The sequence below is a fragment of the Alosa pseudoharengus genome, unplaced genomic scaffold (assembly GCF_046254945.1).
Source record: "Alosa pseudoharengus isolate Yale_2024_CS ecotype anadromous, Long Island Sound unplaced genomic scaffold, YU_APseudo_1.1 YU_APseudo_1.1_scf_17, whole genome shotgun sequence".
Classification (NCBI taxonomy): Eukaryota; Metazoa; Chordata; class Actinopteri; order Clupeiformes; family Clupeidae; genus Alosa; species Alosa pseudoharengus.
The window spans coordinates 16,926,527-16,945,856 of record NW_027468640.1 but is presented as its reverse complement, the minus strand read 5'-3'; the positions used below and the strand labels follow the sequence as shown (position 1 = coordinate 16,945,856).

General features: G+C 40.3%; 1 protein-coding gene and 2 long non-coding RNA genes across 3 annotated transcripts in view; all 3 read left to right on the top strand.

Moving 5' to 3' along the window:
* Window positions 1-167, top strand: part of LOC143127024 (uncharacterized) — a 37,763-nt gene extending 37,596 nt beyond the window's left edge. Inside the window, exon 13 of the mRNA XM_076288326.1 lies at window positions 147-167. Within this exon, the coding sequence (XP_076144441.1) occupies window positions 147-167 (21 nt within the window). The remainder of the gene's footprint in view (window positions 1-146) is intronic.
* Window positions 168-3,770: 3,603 nt separating this feature from the next.
* LOC143127303 (uncharacterized) lies at window positions 3,771-4,804 on the top strand. The gene is made up of 3 exons (XR_012987565.1): window positions 3,771-3,924; window positions 4,488-4,552; window positions 4,636-4,804. It is a non-coding gene; the product is annotated as an uncharacterized LOC143127303 (long non-coding RNA).
* Window positions 4,805-5,004: 200 nt separating this feature from the next.
* Window positions 5,005-6,264, top strand: LOC143127302 (uncharacterized). Its single transcript, XR_012987564.1, has 4 exons — window positions 5,005-5,078; window positions 5,173-5,237; window positions 5,501-5,643; window positions 5,940-6,264. It is a non-coding gene; the product is annotated as an uncharacterized LOC143127302 (long non-coding RNA).
* The last annotated feature ends 13,066 nt before the right edge of the window (window positions 6,265-19,330 follow it).

The window sequence follows — 19,330 nt, the reverse complement described above, 5'->3', positions numbered from 1 at the left end:
GAACCAACAACTACATCTGAGACAACATCTTCAACCACAATTGTGCCAACTACTTCAACCACAAATGAACCAACGACTACAACAGAGGTAACAACAACCACAACTGAGCCAACAACAACTACAATGGTGCCAATTACTTCAACCAGAAAAGAACCAACTACAACTAAGGCAACAACAACAATTGAACCAAAAACAACCACAATTGAGGCAACAACTTCAACCACAAATGAACCAACAACCAAAATTGAGGCAACAACAACCACAATTGCACCAACTACAGCCACAATTGAACCAACAAAATCGACAATTGCGCCGACTACTTCAACCACAAATGAACTAACAACGACAACTGAGGCAACAACAACCACAATTGAGACAATAACTTCATCCACAAATGAAGCAACGACTAAAACAGAGGCAACAACAACCACTATTGAACCAACAACAACCACAATTGCGCCAACAACTTCAACCACAACTGAGGCAACAACAACCACAATTGAACCAAAAACCACCACTGAGGTAATAACAACCACAATTGAACCAACATCTTCAACCACAAATGAACCACCAACTACAACTGAGACAACAACTTCAACCACAATTGTGCCAACTACTTCAACTGAGGTAACAACAACCACAACTGAGGCAACAACTTCAACCACAAATGAACCAACTACTACAACAGAGGTAACAATCACCACAACTGAACCAACAACAACCACAATTGTGCCAACTACATCAACCACAAATGAACCAATGACTAAAACAGAGGCAACAACAACAACAATTGAACCAACAACAACCACAATTGAGACAACAACAACCACAATTGAGGCAAAAACAACCACATTTGAACCAATAACAACTACAATTTTGCCAACTACTTCAACAACAAATGAACCAACAACTACAACTGAGGTAACAACAACCACAACTGAGCCAACAACAACCACAATTGAGCCAACTACTGCAACCACAAACGAACCAACAACTACAACTGAGGCAACATCCACAATTGAGACAACAACCACAATTGAGGCAACAACAGCCACATTTGAACCAACAACAACTACAATTTTGCCAACTACTTCAACCACAAATGAACCAACGACTACAACAGAGGCAACAACAACCACATTTCAACCAACAACAACTACAATTGTGCCAACTACTTCAACCACAAATGAACCAACGACTACAACAGAGGCAACAACAACAACAATTGAACCAACAACAACCACAATTGAGGCAATAAATGAACCAACAACCACCACAACTGAGCCAAATACTTCAACCACAAATGAATCAACACCTACAATTGAGGTAAAAACAACCACAACTGATCCAACAACAACAACAATTGTGCCAATTACTTCAACCACAAATGAACCAAAAACTACAACTGAGGCAACAACCACAATTGAGATGACAACCACAATTGTGGCAACAACAATCACATTTGAACCAACAACATCCACGATTGCACCAACTACTTCAACCACAAATGAACAAACAACTTCAACAGAGGCAACAACAGCAATTGAACCAAAAACAATCAAATTTGAGGTAACAACTTCAACCACAAATGAACCAACAACCACAATTGAGGCAACAACAACCACATTTGAACCAACAACTACAATTGTGCCAACTACTTCAACCACAAATGAACCAATGACTACAACAGAGGCAACAACAACCACATTTGAACCAACAACCACAATTGCGCCAACTACTTCAACCACAAATGAACCAACAACAGCAACCACAATTCAGACAACAACTTCAACCACAAAAGAACCAACAACAACAACAATTGAACCAACATCAACCACAATTGAGGCAGCATCAACCACAACTGAACCAAAAACAATCACAATTGGGCCAATTTCTTTAACCACAAAAGAACCAACAACTACAACTGAGACAACAACAACCACAATTGAGACAACAACAACCACATTTGAACCAACAACAACCACAATTGAGGCAACAACTTCAACCTCAAATGAACCAACAACCACAATTGAGGCAACAACAACCACAATTACACCAACTACTTCAACCACAAATGAACCAACGACTACAACAGAAGCAACAACAACAACAATTCAACAAACAACAACAACAATTGAAACAACAAAATCGACAATTGCGCCGACTACTTCAACCACAAATGAACTAACAACGACAACTGAGGCAACAACAACCACAATTGAGACAATAACTTCATCCACAAATGAACCAACGACTAAAACAGAGGCAACAACAACCACTATTGAACCAACAACAACCACAATTGCGCCAACAACTTCAACCACAACTGAGGCAACAACAACCAGCATTGAACCAAAAACCACCACTGAGGTAATAACAACCACAATTGAGCCAACATCTTCAACCACAAATGAACCACCAACTACTTCAACCACAATTGTGCCAACTACTTCAACTGAGGTAACAACAACTACAACTGAGGCAACAACTTCAACCACAAATGAACCAACGACTACAACAGAGGTAACAATCACCACAACTGAACCAACAACAACCACAATTGTGCCAACTACATCAACCACAAATGAACCAATGACTAAAACAGAGGCAACAACAACAACAATTGAACCAACAACAACCACAATTGAGACAACAACAACCACAATTGAGGCAAAAACAACCACATTTGAACCAACATCAACTACAATTTTGCCAACTACTTCAACCACAAATGAACCAACGACTACAACAGAGGCAACAACAACCACATTTCAACCAACAACAACCACAATTGGGACAACCGCATCAACCATAATTCAACCAACAATGTTAACCACGTATGCACCAACAACAACCACAGCTGAGGTAACAATCACCACAATTGAGGCAACTACATCAACCAAAAATAAACCAACAACAACCACAATTGAGGCAACAACTTCAATTGAAACGTCACCCAATTATGCACCAACAACAACCACAATTGAGGCAACAATAACAGCAATTGAGGCAAGTACTTCAACCACAAATGAACCAACAACAACATCCACAATCAAACCAACAACAAAAAAAAATGAACCAACAACAACGATAAATGAGGAAACTAATTCAACAACAAATGAACCAACAACAACCACAAATGAACCAGCGACAACCACAATAGAGGCAATAACAACCACAATTGATCCAACAACAACCACAATTGATGCAACTACTTTAACCACACATTTACCAACAACAACAATTGAACCAACAACTACCACAATTGAACCAAAAACAACCACAATGCCAATTGAGGCATCTACGTCAAGAACAAAGGAACAAACAGCGATCACAATTGAGCCAACGACAACAACAATGGAACTAACATCAGCCACAAATGAACCAACAACAACCACAATTGGGGCAACAACTTCAACCACAAATGAACCAACAACCACAATTGGGGCAACAACTTCAACCACACTTGAACCAACAACGTCAACCACTAATGCACCAACAACCACAGTTAAGGCCATAATTGAAACAACTTCAACCACAATTGAAGCAAATTCTTCAACAATTGAAGCAACAACAACCACAACTGAGGCAACAACAATTACTATCACAACCAGAGCTATTCTAGGCCCAACCACAAGAACTACAAGTACCTCAGCACCTGCCACATCAACCAGAGCTTCATCAGCCCGTACTACAACTATCAGAACTTCCCCAGTACCTACCACAAGCACTACAACTACTCCAGACCCTACTACAACTACAACAACTCCCACCACAACAACCACCACAACTACAACTAGACCACCATCTCGCCCAGCTCCTACATTTGAGATTCGGGCTGTCCTTTTCATAGTATTTGAGTCAGCACTTACCAATCCACAGAGTCCAGAGTTCCAGCAACAAGCAGCTGTGGTTGAAAATGCAGTAAGTACTCTATTATACTACATGACAAATGTAAGGTATTGGTCTGCAGCCATTGGCTGAAATGACACAGTACAGATTTACCTACTGTAGATTATGTATTAGTGAACATGCAATTCATATCTGTGTGAGTCTTCAAAAAAGGTTACATTTCAAGATGAATCTGGAAGAGTATTTTCTATTTGGCAAATCAGCCATTATAATAACACTCTGCCACTCCAGGCTTAAGTTCTCCTGTTTTTTAAAGGGAATGGATTGGAGATGGATCTCTTATTGGTTTACTGTATGTTACGCCCAAAACACATCTTTTATTAACTATTCGACTTAGTTCAACCCTTTTGAATCATGCATCAAAAACTTATACTTGCACCAAATGCACCAGACTGTGTGCTATAAACAGGCCATGCACCTGGAAACCACAGACACAATGAAAATAAACACAATGAAAATAAATTAAACAATATTGAAATTCATAATTAGATACTGACCATATTATGATGGTGCAAATAATTAAAAATAAAACAAAGAAAAATAAAAAATATTTCTGCCGCTCTGTTTCTGTGCAGTGTGATGTCATCTATCGACAACGCTTTGGATTTCTGTTTGTGCGAACCATTGTGAGAGCATTCAGGTAAATCTCCCTCATATGTTAATTATATGTGAAAAAGCAAGATATATTTTGAGACTAAGATAAATGTTTTGTCATTGTTACAGGCTGGCTACTAGATACCGAGCGGCCAACGTTGAGACAGATATTGACGTTGTGTTCAATGAGACTTCGATTGAGCCCCTCCCTACAAGCTCTGCTGTTGTTGAAGCCCTGGCTACCGCTGTAAATGACTCAAATTTAGGCTTCAATCTTTTTGTGGTGCCTGGATCTATCTTTGTGAGAAGTAAGAAAATGTTTGCTTCTGAAATTAATAATAGTGATCAATCATGAATGAACATATGAATAATGAATAAGCCGCATATTTAACACAGTAAACAGAACTATCTCTTCACAAATGTGTGTGTGTGTGTGTGTGTGTGTGTGTTTCCTAGGTGAACCCAAATCAGCAGCCATTGTCCAGTTCCGTACCAATGACACATTTATTGCTGACCTTTTGAATTCATCTTCGGTCGCCTTCAGTGATAGATCCTCACTTATCAAAACAGAGGTACAGTAGCCTATATTTCATGAGTTATAGCTGCTGACTGTTTTGATTGAAGCATTGATTGTGGACTTTTGTCCATTCCTTTCAATCTATGTAGCTAGAGCCATTTTTCTTTGAAGACTACCAGCCAGATTTCATCAGCCTCACACCAACAAGATTCAGGTGACCGTCACATGCAAACTGTAACAAGTATAGATAATTGTGTGTGTGTGTGTGTGTGTGTGTGTGTGTGTGTGTGTGTGTGTGTGTGTGTGTGTGTGTGTGTGTGTGTGTGTGTGTGTTTATGTTTGCATGTGTATATGTTTTTGAGAGAGTGTCTGTGTGTGTGTGTGTGTGATGGGATAATGTATTGTTAATAGCTGCTCATGTTAGACATGTATTCTAATCTTGTGTCTTGCTATGCTACTGCATTTCCCCTTCACCAGCAATGGATCAATTATCCATGAGGCGAACATGACCATAACCTCTGATGCAACGTTCCCCAATGATACACAGATTATAGCCACCCTGACTAGAGCTGCACTGAGTGGAAACTTGTCATTTACCATCATCTTCATCGACGGCACAGGTAAGCTGATCTGTTTGATATACCTAGTGAGCTCACAATATATTGTATAAATAATGTGTTGTGCATTGTATACTCCATTATCTGTACTGTAAGTCAGTGTAGCATGAAAATGTTGAAGCTGTTTGAAGCTGTTATCGTAGGGCTTGCATAAGGCCTGTTGGGAGATTACATTTCTACTTGCTTCTATCTTAAGTCTGTTCTAACTTCGTTCAACTTTTTCCCCAATTCACATACACACACACACACACACACACACACACACACACACACACACACACACACACACACACACACAGCGGTGTCAGCGGGTGAAGTCAGCAGCAGTGTTAACCTCCTGAGTGCCTGTGGACTCACCATCATCTCGCTCCTTGTGGCTCAGCCCTGGTAGACTCAGAGATCACTCACCTTTGACCTCGCCAATGTGGACCGTCTCTGTGAAGAGGAAGCACATTATACATGTACATTATTTTTAATGATAAAAGAGACCTGTATTGTAAAATGATTGACAGACTGAATGCCTTTCCTTTTCATTAAGCTACCTAAATCTAAATATATTTAAATAAATAACGTTACTGATGTGGTAGATCCTGAATGTTTTCCCAATTACGTGTCTTGTGGTAACCACCCAGTAGGCCTATGTGCTAAAGCTGTCGTTTGTTATGAAGAAAGAATAAGGAATAAGCAGCCTGCACATGTAGACGTGTTGGTCAGTAATCATATATAAAATCAAGTAAAATTCACTTTGAGCATTTCTGTATAATGTAATATTATGGTAGAAAAATGTTTGTAATAAATCATTTTTGAGGCTTGAAAATGTTACTTCAATGTCTTTTAAATGGATGTTGTAGCATTTGTGGGAGAGTCAGGTGTACAAGTGTGTCATATTGCTTTCTTTCTGTCTTATACATGAATGGTCTTATCAGAAGTTCAGAACATCACATTTGCAATGTGCCTGAATGTCCTAACATAAAGAAATAGTAAATAAATAAATCACTTAAGGAGCAATACAATAAATATGCAAATTATCTCATTAACTATGCGTTATATAAAAATATCCCAAGCAGAAATGGATTCTACGCGAAAAAGTACTATAACATCAATTGAGAAATGTTTGGTAGTGACCTTAATCAGATCATTCTGAGTTTTGTCTGGTCTATAAGGTCATGATTGAGCAACCTTTTGGGCAATGTTGCTGGCAACCACATAACCAGTTCAATGGTGTCAGATTTAGTGATCATGATGATTTAATGATCATGAGATGTCATTGACAATGGGTGTATGCTGGAACAACAATACACAGGAACATTACCCAGCAACATTCCTAAAACAGTAAACAATACAACAATACCCAGCAACATTTCTAAATAGCCTTGTGCAGAGCCTTATCCTATTAAGCTGTCAAAATATATGAAACACCCATTCAGAGGGAACAGTCAAAAGATGCAATTTCATTAGTCTGCCTTGTGCCTCCCAATAGGTTACTGTTGCCGAATTAGGCTATTGCCAGCCAGGAGTGGACAAAAAATAAATTTGTTCTCTTACTGAAGAAAAGTAAGAGTGAATACAGGATTTTTGATTGTAATGAGTTCCCTAACTGGTAATACTATGTCCCGACTGTCATGCTAATGAAGCAACTTTAAAGGAACACGCCAACTTTTGGGACTTTACCTCATTCACCGTATTTCCCAGAGTTTGATAAGACGATTCATACCTTTCTCATCTCCGTGCGTGTAGTTAAGCTACTCTGTCTGACGCACTACACTACACCTGCCAATTACGGGAAAAACGGACTCACCCTATGTATAATATATTTTTATTGGGGGTAAAATTCAATAGCTTCACTATCATTGGGCCTAGTGCTTCCAAAATCACAATACACATCTAAGGCCTCACCAACAACAAACTACACCAGCTAATTATGGAAAAACAGACTCACCCTATTTATAATCTATGTTTAATGGTTGAGAAATTCAATAGCTTCACTGTTATTGAGCCTACTCCGTCCAATATCACAACATACATCTAGGGCCTGCCAAGCAACATACTACAGGAGGTAATTATGGAAAAATGGACTCGCCCTATTTATAATATGTTTTTAACGGGGGTAAAATTCAATAGCTTCACTGTTATTGAGTCTAGTACTTCCAAAATCACAACACACATCTAGGGCCTCACTAGCAACATACTACACCAGCTAATTATGGAAAAACGGACTCACCCTATTTATATTTTTTTATGGGGGGAAAATTCAATAGCTTCACTGTTACTGAGCCTACTCCTTCAAAAATCACAACTCACATCTAGGGCCTCACTAGCAGCATATTACACCTGCTAATTATGGAAAAACTGACTCACCTTAGTCTAAAGTCTAAATAAAAGTCTAAAATATAGCCGCAAGCGGCAATGGCGGGCCCGAGCACCTGCGGGCCGCAACCCGTGACATTTCGGAATCCAACAAAGCACCGGTGTGGTCCGTTTGTGAAATGTACATATTTGATGCGTGTGCTATTTGTTTTTGTTTTTTATTTTCTGGCACATTTACTTGCTTGGCCAGGTGGGGGGGCGCAATGCAAGGCAGGCCCATTGGGTGTCATCATAATCATAATATATATTAACCTGAGAAATTTCAGACCATTCATTTTGAGCAAAGAACATTTCTGATACACTTTTTGGTTGGCCAGATGATGGCGCTATGCTAGGCATGTGAATTTCACATGTGAATGTCATTACAATCATAATATCCAATATTTTGTAAAGTTTCAGATCAATCCATCAAAGCCTTGAAAATTTTTGGAACATTCCCTGCTTGGCCAGATGGTGGCACTATGCTAGGCATGTGAATTACACAAGTGAATATCATCACAATAATGATATCTAATATTTTGTAAAGTTTCAGATCAATCAATAAAGTCATTGCCAATTTCTGGCACATTTTCCTGCTTGGCCAGGTGGTGGCGCTATGCCAGGCAGGCCCATTAGGTGTCTGGATATCATCATAATTATAATATCTATTAACCTGAGAAGTTTCAGACCATTCATTCAATGCACTGTGACTTTATGACACATTTCCTGTTTATGTGGTGAGATATTAAAATCATGACATATTACAACATATCAAAAATCCCTTCACAATTTAACATCAGCTACATCTTGGCATCATATCTGCCAAATTTCACATGAATCTGACAAACCGTCTAGGAGGAGTATGTTAAAATTCATCATGTGTCATCAGTGTAATTGCCATTCTTTCTGTTGCCAGGTGGTGGCGCTATGCCAAATATGCATTATGGGCATGTGAATATCATCACTCCCATGGTATTCAAAGACCTGTGAAATTTAAAACATTTCAAGCCATGCATGGTGAATTAAGACACATTTATTGTTTATGTGGAAGGGTATTAAAATTAATAATTTCGCCATTTCGTCAAATTACAACATATCAAAAAAAGGCTTCACAATTTATAATCAGGAACATCTCGGCGTCATGTATACCAACTTTGACATGAATCGGATCAACCGTCTAAGATGAGTATGTTAAAATTGATCATGTCCACAACGCACAAAATCTCAATTACCTCACTTCCTGTGGGCGTGGCTAATGGCATGTTAATACAAAAGTTGTTTGTTTTTGGGAGTTACATACACCCACCAAATTTGGTGTGTGTATCTAAAACTATATGCCAACCACAAGTCACAGTGACATAAGGGGGCGCTATGGAGTTCCTGGGCAACGCCCGGTGCCAAGCTTTTATCCCTGTCTATTCACTGTATTACTTGATGTGTGTGCCAAATTTCATATGTTTTCACCCATGGGAAGCACCTCCTTTGGCATCATGATTCATCACATATTTCATCACATATTAGTCTGCACAAAATCCCAAATACCTCACTTCCTGTTGGGCGTGGCTAATGCATTGTACATACGAAAGTCGTTCATCTTGGGGAGATACAAACACCTACCAAATTTGGTGTGTGTAGCTGAAAGTATATGCCCACCACGGGATCAGTCATCTAAGGGGGCGTAAGGGAGCGCTAGCGAGTCTCTGGGCCATACCCGGGGCCAAGCTTTTTTACCTAGCTGCTTTGTGTGACACCTGATGTGTGTGCCAAATTTCAAGACTTTTCGATTATGTTAACCACCTCAAAATATATGGCAACAACAGGATCAGTCACCTAAGGGGGCGCTAGCGAGTCCCTGGACCACGCCCGGGGTCAAGCTCTTGTACCTAACTGCGATGTGTGACACCTGACGTGTGTGCCAAATTTCAAGAGTTTTCGACCATGTTAACCACCTCAAAAACAGGAAAGCAAAAAAGTAGAATAACAATAATAATACTCTATAATAATAATAATAATCCTTACAAAAACAATAGGGCCTTGCGCCCTTCGGTGCTCGGGCCCTAATAATAATCCTTACAAAAACAATAGGGCCTTGCGCCCTTCGGTGCTCGGGCCCTAATAATAGTGAAAAATAATAATCCTTACAAAAACAATAGGGCCTTGCGCCCTTCGGTGCTCGGGCCCTAATAATAATAATAATCCTTACAAAAACAATAGGGCCTTGCGCCCTTCGGTGCTCGGGCCCTAATAATAATAATAATCCTTACAAAAACAATAGGGCCTTGCGCCCTTCAGTGCTCGGGCCCTAATAAGTCTAAATATAGACATAACAGCTATTGCTTAGCTGGTGAGCCTTAATTAACGGGCTTTGGCTTTTTCAGAATGTCCTTAATGGATTGGTCATAGGCCACTTCTATTTTTGGATGCACATTTTTATTTTAATAATTGCCAGATGATATGTGATGATGCTTCACATCTTATCACAAATGTGGAGGCGAAATGGCAGGGCCCAGTAGGCCTACACGATGCCAGGAATGATGTACCAGGAATCTAATTTGAGCGACACATTTCAACAGGGTACGTTAGGGCAGGCCTACACCTTACTAGAATATTATCAGATCCACTACAGACTAATTAATGTGTAGGCTGTAACCTGTGCAATTACAGGAAAACTTGATGGGTATGCTACTGTGCATAGGCTACCCATGCCTTCCGACATTCATCACCCTTCCGATGCTGGAGCGCAAAGGTTTAACTTGGCCCACAGCTGCAGAACCCGCGTTAAAATAGAAAATTACATTTGGGATTCTCAAGGAGTCTATGGCCCACTCAATCTGTGACAAGGTAGGCTAGTTTAAGAAAGCATCATTCAAAGCAGTCAATACAATATGTAATGTCCACTGAATTATTTAATTGTGCTTTTAACATTAAATAGGCTATCCTAAACGTAGGCATTTACACAGTCAGTTATTCTCTGCCAAGCAAGGTCTCGTTCGTTGGCAGACGCTCAAGTATTGCTCTTTGTTTGTTATTACAGTTCTCTCCTCCTCGTAAGCTTCGAGAAGAACTTGCTACTCCGCCTCTGAAAAATACGATCTTCGTTTCGCCAGTTTCACTCATGGTTTCGACCTCGGCCTTTATAAGTTCGCTGTGAATGCGCACAACTATAGGTTATCTAACACAGGGTTGATTGAACTAACTGGTAACCAGTGTTTTGGACCCGACAGCTTGGGTTTAGTCGCCACAGGTTCAGACAACCCAGAGGTTAAGTTTTATCTCAGTGTTTGTTTAACACTGAGATAAAATGTGGAATACCCCCTAGGCCTCTCACAGGGTAAGCTATGAGTTATTTCACTCAATTCTTTGTCCCTCCCCAATTGTGATGGCTCACTGCAAAGCTGATTATACAGTTTTTAGGCAATGTTGCCGACAATGGGCAACCAGGTGAGACACAGGGCAACTAATGAGGACAACAGACAACTAGCAACAACGACCCTGGGTAACTTTGTTAGCAAAACAACCACTAGTTATTGATAGCTAAATCCCATTCAATCTCAATGAAGCAATGTTAGCAAACATTTTACTGAAGAAAACGATGTCTTAACAATCTCATTACATACAAATAGATGTTAGTTGTTTTTTAAGCATTTGACGGGGTAAAATGCCCGGTTTGGGTTTCAACATAAGACATAAGAAGCCTCTCTTTTTCCTACCATCTTTGTTGAAAATTTCAGAAGCTTACAGATGGTCATGTGATTCATTGCTAGCACTCTGATTGGATGATCTCAAACGTTTAAGTACGGCACCGAAAATCCAAAAATCCAGTGGAAACTAGATGGCAGAAGTGTGTAGGCCAATCTGCCCAGCAGCTTTTTCTACTTTGTCACCTACAGAGTTTGACAGGTACGATCTTTCAAAACGCCATGTTATTTCCCATAGACATTTGACGACCGAAGGTTGGATGGATACGGAAGTTAGGAGGCGGGACTTATTCTGGAAAGGTCTATAGAGCTGCACAGTCCCGCCCACAGCCAAAATGCGGTTAGGTGCCGGATGTAAGATTCCCATTCATTTGTCCCATTGACGTTTGGAAAAATCCGTATCTAAAGAGTTTTACAGCATGTCTTAGGCTAACAAGCTACGGCATAACTCATAAGCATACAGTACAACATATCATTTCGAGTGAAAAAACGGAGAGAAAATCCAAAAAAAGTCAAAGGTACAAGACTGTGTACATATTTTCATTTCCGAGCGAAGGAACTACTCATCCCATAAACCACTGCGCCTCACTGAATAATATAGGCAAAATCGGCGCGATTTATTTTGCCATTTAAACCATTTCCAACCGGCGACAGCATGCAAACCCTTTCCTCCAAACATTGATTTTTATATAGTGAATGTGCAGTTAATAGCAGTTATTTCAGGAGTAATCGTGTAAATAATAGTGTTTTGATATTGAATTTTATATTTATCATCGTGTATTTTATATCGTGAGTGTGTGAAAGCGGTTAAAGTTAACGTTAGCAACATGGTGGAGTTACCTGACTCATCCTATGCTGTCATCACTGCTCAGTCGGGCTGATGCATGGACTGGTGCATGGTCTGCTCTTGGACAACCATATTCAGTTTATTAATTTGCCGTGAATTATTACACAAAATGTTCATTAAATGCACAAAGTATTCCTAGGTTAATGATTGATATGAATCATACAGTATGAAGGCTACAGTAGCCTAGCTAATGTTAACTAGCACTGATAGCAGCATTAATGTTGCAACCTCCCTGCTTAACTCACCACAACTTTGTAGGTCTTGTCCCTCATGCTGGCCCTTACAAAACCCACAAACTGACTCTCGGACACACAACAGTCAATAATGTGACCCGATTTAAAGTGGCTTTCACCCCTTTGGACACTCACTAAAACACAATATATTTCTTACCTGTGTTGCAGCATGTAGGCTAATGTTAGCTGCATTATGTAATGACATACAATGTTGGAAATGCGAAAAGGTTAGCCTGTCGGCTACCTGAAAAGTTTGAATGTTTAAACTAACATTTACAGTGGTCTATTTGATAGTGTATTGGCCCTGACTAAGTTTGTGTGATGTATAAACCACAATCCTTGTTGATACAACTACCAATATTCGTCAAGAAAGTTTTTAATCACATTAAGATTTTCGCCATAGGCAGTAAAATACTTTCGCTGAGAAAGTTTCAAACTATGACCATAACGGCCTTTCCACCAATCAGAGGCATCCCTGTGGGATTGTGGGATTGTTCAGGATTGTGGGTAATGAAGTACTTATCCAAGAGATCGCGAATAAAAGGCATTTATCTCAAAACAAGGTTAGTGCCCCATGAACTCTTGGCGTCTATATGAGCATATACAATCGCTTAGTACAGCCGTAGCTGGTTTTAAGTCTACCACGTGCAGTTAAGTTTTTATGGCTTATACCGCAATTGTCAATGGAGAAATTGCATTGAATTTTTACTTCCGGCATTGGCTGTAGGCGGGACTGTGCATCTCTATTCAGATAGAAATGATCCCGCGCTGCTCCACCCAGCGGCTGTTCCACCTCTGCTGCTGCCTCCTGCTCGGCTGAATTACCCATCAGTGATTATTTTAGCATGGAGGAGGTGAGGGCGGAGCTCAGTAGATTGCACCCTGGCAAGTCAGCTGGACCAGATGGAATACCACCGAGGCTTCTGAAGGATTGTGCTTCGGAGCTGGCGGTTCCTCTGCACACACTCTTCAACTGGAACCTCCAGACGAGTCAGGTGCCGAAGCAGTGGAAGACATCCTGCATTGTGCCAGTGCCTAAGGGGGGCGGCTACTTGAAAACAAAGAAGATGGATGTTGCTGTTGGTGAACAGTGTGACATGAGTTAAGTTTTTTTTTTAAGTTGTCAAAAGTTTGAACTAGCCAACTAGCTCCGCTGATGGGAAAACGCATGGGACTCATGAGTTGTAGTGCTATCCTATTGCGTGCAGAGGGAACTTTTTGTATAGCGACCCCCCCCCCCTACATTGGCCAAGTCTCGTGACCCCCTTCTCTCCAACCGGTGAAATTTAGTTTTGAAATTTTGCGAGATGGGCATTGGAAGTAGAGGCATCATTGCAAGGGGCGCAGGTAGATATTGAGTTTGCGTTAACAGAGTATCCACTTTCTGAGGAACATTATGGAAACACTGTGAATTGGAAGCCTACCAGCTGCGCTGGTTTGGTCACAAGCAGCCCGGGCTCGCCAGATATTTTTATCAACCCGACTGCAACTCGGACCGCGAATATTAATTAGGACAAAATTATACCCGACCCGTGATCCAACCTGCTTATTTACAAAATGTGTGCTTTTGGTAGCCTACCATGCAGTGTGACGGTAGCCTAGGCCATTTCTCTAAAACAAACTAATTTATTTGCGAAACTTTAGACTACACATATGCAGGACATAATGTTTGCGCAGGAGAGAGAATGAGAATAAGAGCGCAAGCATACACGCAACCAGCTAAGGATTAGCTAAACACTAAGACAAGATTTCAAGGCCATGGACATATTTTTCTTTCGAAAACAGAAATAGTGAAGGCAGCAAGGTAGGCAAGAGAGATAACATTGCTGACAACGGTTTTAGCACAATTTTCAAGCACCAATGCTTTTAAGATATGAAAAATCCTTAATCTTTAACCTCCAGCTATTGGCAACATGCCTTATGTTAATGTTTAGTACACTGGCTTACAAGCAAGAGAGCTAATGTTACATATTATCAGCCATTCATGCATGATGAAACAAAGTAGGCTATAACTAGATCTTATGTTTAGCGATTGACAAACCAAACCACCCATATTTTTGCTGCAACCCTGCTACAAATAAAATCCTCACCATAACTCATTTATTTAGTGTAACACATTTTTACATTTACCACTGTCTCATTTTTTTCTCTTTTCTCCTCTTGCCTTTGCTTTCTTTTCTTGTTTCCTGAGGCATGGGTGCACCACATGATAGCCTACATATGATGACGCTGTAAAACCTCAAACCTTTTAGCAACATGGGGCCTTGTTACAGGGATTCTGACAACAGTGTTGTTGCAGTTTCCTGCGTATGACCAATCATAAAACTTACAGGGGTGCTCACACAGTTGTTATTGCTGTGGATTAAGTATATAATCAGTAACAGAGAAGGTCCGCACACTTGCTCTACATTTTTTCATTTTATTTGACTTCAATCCCCCACACACATGACGTTTCGAGCCCTTCGGCTCTTCGTCAGACTTGAACAGACAAAAGACCATCACCATTTTAAATTGGTCATAGGTCGCCTGACCCATATGTACCGGGGTTCACAATACATACATGCATCGTCCACCATCCCAATAGGGATTAAATATTTAGAAACATACATTGTATAACAGCAAAATATAAAACATCCTGTATATAAAGTCTCTGTAGAAAAATAAATATTTAGAAAAATATATAGGTATATAGAAAGATAGAAAAATAGAAAAATATATATACTTGACACACAGTCTTAACAGGGACCTACATAGCATACAATCATCTAGACAGACGCACAACCAAGATGTATACTTAGCTAGAAAGTGATCTTATCAAGTCTTCCAGGGGTTTCTTTTTATCATGTACATAAGCAGAATGTTGCACAAACTCCAGATAAAAGGATGATCTCTAGACCTTAGACATTATGGTGTGATACATGTCTTTATCACATCTCTCAGATCCTATAGAAATATCAACATTAACCGTCCTCAATCCCACAACAGAATTACAATTAGTATCTCAAATTATCACAAGTATGGTCTTATATTGAACTATTCATTAAGTCCCCTATGGGTGAGTGTATCCCGTGTGAAAATCCACCATAATTCCCGTTTAAGGAGCAAGTTGTCCATATTCCCACCTCTTCTTGGGCATTTCATCTTAATGAAGCTACATTATGCTTGGCCTCTTTAAAGTGTATAGCAACTGGGCTTTTTTTTTGTCCTGGTTACGGATGGTACAGCGATGTTCAGTGATTCTGTTTTTTAGTGCTCTTGATGTTTTTCCCACGTACGCCAATCCACATGGACATTTAGGTAAATTACATTTCTAGTGTTGCAGGATATCACACCTCTAATTTTGTAACTCTTTCCTGAATGGGGGTGGTTGAATGTTTGAGTTTTGTGTGTGTAGTTGCACTGCTGGCAATTTCCACATCTGTAATTCACTACCTTAGAATAATAAGGTTCTATCTGCGTTTTAAATAGTTCTGAGATATTGAGCTTCAAAGTTTTAGAATTCCATAGAGTTACATGGTAAATGGAACAAGTTCTTTTTGATATAAAGTCCAAATATGTACACAACTTTAAGAAACACCTCTTCTGAACTTAAGAAACTTTCAAAGAATAAAAATATGTAAATAACTCCATTTTGACAAAAATGTCAGATAGAACCTTATTATTCTAAGGTAGCGAATTGCCAGAAGAAATGTGGCTGAGAAAATGTGTTGGAGTAGGTAGGGAGGGAGATAGGAGGCAAATCTGCCCTTACCAACATATTCCGGAGATTAGGTGGTCTCTTAAACACTACCCGTAGTGGTTTCTTAAACACATCTTTCAAAGTGGGATCTGTTTCCATAACATGCCAATGTTTACTTACAACCTTCTGGATATCTCTGCTTACAGGTGAAAATTGGATACAACAGGTAATTCTTTTTTTCTGTTCAAAAACCACCATGGGTAGTGTTTAATATTTTTCTATTTATTCTATATAGCTATATATTTTTCTACAGATATATTTTTCTACAGAGACTTGATATAGAGGATGTTTTATATGTTGCTGTTATAAAACATATGTTTCTAAATATTTATTATGACCGCCGCGCATCGAAGCATTTTTCTGTGAATATCTCGAGAACCGTAGGGTTTAGGAGGACCATTTTTTTGTATGTTGATCTCAAGGAGCCATGTCAACCCATTCCATAACCACTCATTTCATGTATAGCGCCACCTAGTTAAACACAAAAAAGTAAAAATGAGGTGTTGTAATTGAAGGTATCTGTGACCTAACATAGTCAAAACTGCATGAAATTGGAAGTGTAGGATCATTATGACACCCTCTGTATGCACGCCAAGTTTTGTGGAATTCCGTTCATGGGGGACCACACAATAAATTAATTTATGTTGCTATACACCAACTGGCCTGTAGGTGGCCAGAGACAGTTTTCTGTGAATATCTCGAGAACCGTAGGGCCTACGAGGTACACCTTTTTTATGTATGTTGGTCTTAAGGGGGCACGTCAACCCATCCCATTACCACTCATTTCATGTATAGCGCCACCTAGTTAAAAATTAAAAAGCAAAAAAAATTCACCACAATATCTCTGGCTGACAAGGTCAAAACTGCACGAAATTAAAAGTGTAGGATCATTATGACACCCTCCGAATGCATGCCAAGTTCTGTGTACTTTCGTTCATGGGGGGCCTTACAATAAAATAATTTATGTGTACATTTAGTGACGTACACCAACAAGGATTCCCGGGACACTGAAAGACCGGGGTACACAAAACTTGGAGGGCATGTACCCCCACCTGGATAGCATGGAACCGTCATTTTTCGTTTTGATCTGTAGCCCCCCCGCTGGACTGGACCCCCCGAAAGGAGGGTAGGGCAGACACAGTTCTCTGTGAATATCTTGAGAACTGTAGGGCCTAGGATGACCATTTTTTTCCGTATGTTTGCCTCCAGGGGTCATGTTAACCCATTTAATGTGCACACATGTGCACAAACAGATACACACACACACACACATACATTCACAGTAATCATACGTATGACACATACACAGTAGACATATGTACGCTTGCATGCACAGGCACATACGCAGGAAACACACACAAGCACGCACACACACTCACACACACACACCCACACACATAACATAACACAAACAATCAAGAATTTCTCAGAATTATGAACAGGCAAGATGGAGGTGGGGTTGTATAAAATTAATTTTACATGTAAAATCTATGAACTAATCATGTTTTGGTACTTGTTGTCTAGCAGATACCAGTGAGAATTGAATGTGGATAATGCAATTTAGTGAGACAGTTAGAATCATATAGGCCTTTCAGCGTGATTTCTTTTTGTGGAAAAAATGTGCTGGACTGGGCGGTGGTCATATTTTGTACCGCTCTGCGGTACATCTAGTTCACTATTGGGATGGTGGACGATGTATGTATGTATTGTGAACCCCGGTACATATGGGTCAGGCGACCTATGACCTATTTAAAATGGTGATGGTCTTTTGTCTGTTCAAGTGTGATGAAGAGCCAAGTGTTACGGCCCTGTTGACTCTTCTTGGGGCTCCGCCCCTTTATTCTATGTGTTGCCTGTCTGTCTCCTGCAGGGTGCTGAGTGCAGGGGTGGCGCCCAGTAGCTAATGGGCTGGACTATAAGAAGGCCGGGTTTCCCATGGATGCTCTCTTGGCCTATCGCTCATTTGTGGCTTGCTCCGATGGGGAGAGCTTGGAGAGAGCAGTCACCGGTCGTGTAGCCCTTGCTGGGAGCTCCCTCCGTCTTCATCGCGTTTTGTTTTGGTTATTCATTTCCCCTAGACACACTTTGCATGACACTTTGCTTTTATACATTATACTGACGTTTTCTATTTATGTAAATAAATTATATATTTATATTGAACGCTACGGTGTGGTCTCCCCCATTTTATGTCAGTTCTGCTTTGAGCCAAGCAGCCTTGACACAAGGGCTCGAAACGTCATGTGTGTGGGGGATTGAAGTCAAATAAAATAAAAAAACGGAGAGCAAGTGTTCTCTGTTACTGGATCTTGGACTTTTGGCTCCTGCATCTCAATTTGGATGTCCGCACGTTCCAAACTGAAATACGTGGCCTACATAATCAGCCATTCGCATGGCCTGCTTTGCCTACCCAGTTGTGACAGCCCTGAATATGAGGCTGTGGCTTGTATATCGGACTAGGAATGAAGTCTGGAGAGTGGTGAGTGGGGAACAGGATTGCGAGGATTCAAACTCAATCAAGAGGTGGTCAGCCATGTCAACAGTCTTAGAGATGGATACAAGAAAACCAGATGATAGGACAAGATCTAGTGTGTGACCCTTCTGATGAGTTGGGCCAGATAGCCTACTGGTTAAGTTAAATTAAGAGAGTTTACATAGTTCTACTATTGGGGAACAACAAATGAAAATAGTCTGGATTGACATGTGTGTGTAGGGGTGGCAGTGTCATCAGACAACATTCTTTGTAGGAGCACAAGGTTATGGCCCAGGGGTGGCCACATGGCAATCAAATGACTAGCCAACCAGAAATCCAAATAATGGTTTCACCTTG